This window comes from Oncorhynchus masou, chromosome 9 (genome assembly GCF_036934945.1).
Source record: "Oncorhynchus masou masou isolate Uvic2021 chromosome 9, UVic_Omas_1.1, whole genome shotgun sequence".
Taxonomy (NCBI): Eukaryota; Metazoa; Chordata; class Actinopteri; order Salmoniformes; family Salmonidae; genus Oncorhynchus; species Oncorhynchus masou.
Window position 1 is genome coordinate 71,318,306 of NC_088220.1, and position 5,689 is coordinate 71,323,994.

The 5,689-nt window shown below is 40.8% G+C and overlaps 1 protein-coding gene across 1 annotated transcript; it reads right to left on the reverse strand.

Annotated features, from left to right (window-relative positions):
• Window positions 1-348: 348 nt before the first annotated feature.
• Window positions 349-5,204, reverse strand: LOC135546575 (small ribosomal subunit protein mS23-like). The gene is made up of 5 exons (XM_064975124.1): window positions 5,022-5,204; window positions 4,531-4,710; window positions 4,352-4,429; window positions 3,995-4,118; window positions 349-3,843 (listed from the first exon to the last, which is right to left on the reverse strand). Exons 1-5 carry the CDS (start codon window positions 5,063-5,065, stop codon window positions 3,706-3,708), a joined length of 564 nt encoding a protein of 187 aa, XP_064831196.1. The 5' UTR covers window positions 5,066-5,204; the 3' UTR covers window positions 349-3,705.
• Between the last annotated feature and the right edge of the window lie 485 nt (window positions 5,205-5,689).

The following is a 5,689-nucleotide window of genomic DNA, read 5'->3' on the forward strand; positions in this document are numbered from 1 at the left end:
AAATTGGATTGCTGATTTGAATTCTGAATGTTTGTACACCTATTCTTACATGTTTACATACCCTTCATATGCAAGATGAACATATGAATGCATTATGAGTATGAACTGTTGTAGTGTTAATTGTCCAGCCCAAATAAATAGCACTTCCAGGTAAAACTACACATCAGGTGAAAAACTGTAAAACTTTCATCCAAGCTCAAGAGGGATTTTTCCTAGCATAGGCTAGGCTGTTTAAGGTGGAAAATGATTGTATGATAAGGACATCATAATGGCTACTGGGTATGCAGGATATCAAATTGAAAAATAAAACATGACATAAAAAAAAAATCAAAACTCCCTCACCCACTGTGACTGACAAGCCTGGCTTTATTGTAAGCAATAGAAAGGCAAAAACAATTAAGGCTCTTTCAGACACTGACTGTATAATGCCAAAGAGATTAGATATCTTTGTGACAGCACTGCCATAGAGCAGGAAGACAAAGACAGAGTGGGATAAAGAATTGAAGAGAAAGGCATTTCCATTTCGATCCATTTATGAATATGGAAAATGTTAAATACAGACATTGAATGGCTTATTGAATGTTCTATTGTATATAGGCTATGGTGCAGTATGTACATTGACTATATACATTGTACAGACTCTTACAAACCAGAATTAGAACACAATCAGTTATATATTTTACTGATCTACACAACCTAGGCTACCCAACATTTCAAGGAGAAAATACTTTATTACATATTTAATTAATTCAGTTGTATTTTCTATCACTGACCATATTGACAACCAGCCAGGTGTACATATACACAGAATATACAAATACACAGAACACTGCCCTAACACAGCACACTCAGCCCAAACATGTTTCACATACAGAATTCACCCTTAAATGCTGTTGTTGGCATCTAGTCTCTCCTCCACAGCCCAAAAATGGTGCTTCTTTAGAAATCTATGCCAGAAGCAGTAAAATGTTATCCACGCTCACACTCCAGTGACAGAGAGAATGGCATTTTGATCAATTAAATTCCAGCCCATGCTCAATTGGAATCATTTGTATCCAGAGATCCTTGCCAGGAGTCTGGCAGGAAAAAAGTTAATTACCTGCCTGAAAATACACTTTGAAAGAAATAGAGAAATCTTGGGGGTGCTGCCAAGAAGTCATTTACGCAGACAGTGTTTCTCCAGTTTTTAAAGGCCTCCATCGTAAAGTTCATTGTATTAATTCCATCTTAAAACAAAGATTGCTCTTCACATTTCTCCACCTGGAACTTACCAACACAAACATGCAACACATACAAAAAGCATGTCAGAATATTCAGCAGGCTACATGCGCACCCACCCCTCTACAGAAGCTATACTTAACAAAAATATAAACGCAACGTAGTGTCGGTCCCATGTTTCATGAGCTGAAATAAAAGAATGCAGAAAACTTTCAAACGCACAAAACATTTTTTTTTTACATCCCTGTTAGTGAGCAATTCTCCTTCGCCTAAGATAATTCATCCACCTGATAGGTGTGGCATATCAAGAAGCTGATTAAACAGCATGATCATTAAAGGTGCACCTTGTACTGGGGGACAATATAAGGCCACTAAAATGTGCAGTTTTGTCACAACACAATGCCACATGTCTCAAGTTGAGGGAGCATGCAATTGTCATGCTGACTGCAGGAATGTCCAACAGAGCTGTGGCCAGAAAATGTAAGCCTCCAACATCATTTTAGAGAATTCAGCAGTACATGCAACCTGCCTTACAAACACAGACCACATGCAACCTCGCCTGCCGAGGACCTCCACATCCGGTTTCTTCACCTACGGGATCATCTGAGGAGGGGGTGGTGGTGCTGAGGAGTATTTCTGTGTGTAAAAAAGCCCTTTGTGGGGAAAAACCCATTCTGATTGGCTGGGCCTGGCTCCGAAGTGGCCATTGCCCATTCATGTGAAATCCATAAATTAGGGCCTAATGAATTTATTTCAATTGATTTCTTTCTTTCTATGAACTGTAACAGTAAAATATTTGAAATAGTTTACATTTTTGTTCAGTATATATTATTTAACACTTAAAATAAGATAAAGGAAAACAGTGCAAAATCAACACCTTTAAGGACTGCGTCAAGCCACAGGTTTTGCCAACACACCCCACTGAGTGCCCGTTTCTCCCCTCAGCCTGTGGACACGGCAGACAAAGATTGTTTGTCTCCTTCCAAACTTGACTCTCTCCCTCCTCTACATCTCTCCCCAATTCTATCCCTCCCTCCTGTTCATTAGGCCCTCAGACAGTCTTGCCATCCATCCACCAAAGAATTGCTTTCGCTTTGACTGTGTGCAGACAATCACCCATTCCATTATGGTGTTGATATCATTTCTCCTCTCTGTGCGAGCGCAGAATAGACTGTGAGACGGACAGTTTTCCCTTTCGATAAACAGAAAGACAGCTGATAATGAGAAACACCGCCAAGGTCATCTTTTTGAAAGGACGATGGAGGAAAGAGAAGCGGGAACTGTGGTACTGTGAAAATGCTCATGGATGCTAGCTTTTTCCAGAGCAAATAACCCCGACCAGTGCTGTTCCACATCAAAGCCAAGGCTCTAGAAATAAGCCCTCTTTAGATTTATTTTCAAATGGCAGTTGAACTGCAGGGCTGCTAGGTCATATAGTGGATCAATGCCTCTACAATTGGTGAGAACAGGAAGAATGATGATTATCCTGATTAGAGAGAAGAGAAAGGGTAACCTGCAGAAGTTATAATAACTGGTTACTGTTTAATGTTAATCTGGTAGTTTGAGATACGTATTGAAAAATACATATATACCAAGATTATGTTCAGAACAGGATGCGATGTTGGTGAGGTGCTTATTTGAATTGTGGCAGTAGACACTAACATAACATATAGTTTTGTACAGTTTAATTATTAATCATTCAGTGTATAGGTGTTGATGTCAAACCTTTCCTATCTGGTGGAATACCTTCCACAGATGTTACCTTACATTTCTTTTAATATGGCACCTGTGATGCTTCTTTACTCACATTCTCATCTCCAGTTGGCTGATGTGGTTATGTGATCAGTGGTATTTCTCTGTGAAGCAATACGGAATTAATATCTCCATTTCATCCCAGATGCTCAGGCAGGCAGGCACTACCGAATTACACTGTCACAGCAGCAAATGGAGAATGCAATATCAACTTTCACTCACAGCCTGCTTGTCTTGCATGAATGTTCTGCAGCGTGATGGAAACATAACAGAGGATGAGCGGCAGAGGAAAAAAGGAAAAGAGGCCTCATTCTAGAATATAGAGTTACTTTACCTATCACTCACAATGCTAATTGATCATCATATCATATCAACAGGGATGGTCTGAAAACAGACTGCAACGTAACCAGTTGGACGTACAGTGCATGTATGTACACACACAATATACATTTACAGCCTTATGCAGAACACCGATCTTACAAGTTTCCAGCCCAAAAATGTACAATAACTTGGACTCCTACACACCACCCTGCAGTCAAGACGGACGGTCGTGAAAGCTGCCCAGGCACACCCATAACAAGTAGTCTTTCTTGTTAATCCACATTGTTCAGAAAGTCTGGACTGAGGAGTATGTCTTGTGTTGGACAGATACTGAAAGTCCCCTTTTTAGTCAGTGGAGGTGGATGATTGGTTCCATCTCGGTGAAGAGTGTGGTTGAAGCCATGCTGCAGAGGCCTACTGTGGATTCAATGGTGCTTGTGTTGGCTTCTCTTTTCCTGGTGCCCGTGTTCCGCCAGGTGCATCTGCCTGCTGTTCTGCCAGCATGTCTGTCAGCTTCATGCCCAACACTGGATTCCTGGTCTCTGACGCCACCTGCAGGCCAAGCGGCAAAAGTGCAGCCAGTCAGTTTAACAGAAGGTCCCATGATTGTAAGTGATTAGTACATATCTGTCTATACAGTATTTGGGAAAAGGGCAGCCAGCATTACAATTAATAAGTTGTATCATTTGACCAGTCTACTCACCACAGGAATACCCCTCCTCCTCAACCCCAAGCCCTCAGCAAGGAGAGCCTTCCCAGTCTCCTCAAATAGGGACTGTTTCTCCAGCTCTCCCTTGCTCTCGACCTCTGTGTACTTCTCCACAAACCTACAAAAAGGAAAAAAAAAAAAGAGAAACAAAAACATACGTACTTGTGTGTGTGTGTGTCTGTGTGTATGTATATAAAGTTTTGGGATTCCACATGTCTGTAATGCTGGATCCTAACTACTGCAATTCTATTCTTATGAATTACAGTAGTTCGGATCCAGCATTACAGACATGTGGAATCCCCAAAACTTAACAAACCAACAATGTGATTACTTGTGAAAATTTGCCCATACCTTTGGCATGTTGAAACAAAGCTGGATTTGGAGAGATCAAAAGCTCTGGGCCCTGTTCCATACACCTCATAAAATTTCCTGGAAGAGAGACTGGTGTTGATCAACAAATTGACATTTCCATTCCTAATAGCTTTTGAATGACAGTAAAAATTTTAAGGCAAACCGTTTAATTAGCTTACGCTCTGATTTCATCCTCTCTGTAGAAGATGTCTGGCACAGCCTCTTCTTTCTTCCCATATCTCTTGGCCACTGGTCTGACATAAAGTGGGTCCTTCATGGGTGGAAAGGTCTTGTGTACATCATACCAAATGGGCTTGTCAGACTGTTTGACAACTCCAGATCTCATAAGATCTCTAACTCTGAAAAAGAAACCAGTGAGCAATTTGCAAAAATGTAAACAATAGAGCAAATGCATCCCATGCACTCTCAATTTCTCAATTGCAAAGAGCTAGCTAACGTTAGCATTCATTTATATTATGCGGAACCATAGGCTAGATAACATTGGCTACAAGTTGCAGAAAAGTCAATCAACCATCAAAGAAAATTGTTTCTACCGAACATTAGCTAGATAGCAAACTCTAAAGGGTCTACAAAACTAGATAGTATCCTCCAGTAACCTTGACAACAAAATTATGCTAGCTAACATTAGCAACATGACATTTGAACCTACCGCGTGAATACGGTCCCGAATTTTTCAAGTCGACTTCCAGCCATAATGGACTTGAATTTAACTACACTATGCGTGTAAAATGCAGCTAGGTATTTATACAGTAAACTCAAAGATCATAGTTAGCAACCACCAACAACAGAGCCTATTTTCACCAGCATGGACGACGACCACCACTTCCGTATGTAATTTCTGCAGGGACAAACTGCACCGAAAGCGCACTGTAAAAACATGGGCCGGGTTCCAGATCGTCTGCATTTTAAGCGCTGCGGTCACTGACACTGAACAAGAGGCTTTCAATAAGGCATCAACGACAATCCGTGGCGACCCGTCATTCAGGGCAGGTGGAGCCCCACCTGTTTAGCAAAATTATTATGCCCGTTTTGCATGTTATTAGAAGTGTACATTAGAAGTGCCCATCCAAGAAGGGTCAAGGTCATTGGCAAGAGAATAAATTGAAATCATGTTATATCTTGATTGGACTGATCATGTCAACATCATACTTTCAAAATCTTAGCGAGCAAGAAAGCTGTCTTCATCATGAATCAAGTCGACAATCTACTGGCAAATTCTTTTCAATCCTTGTGAAGAGAAATTATGAAAATAGATGACAGATAAAGCGTATCGGTGCTCATCGGCCATTGGACATAAACATTACACAACAAGTTGGA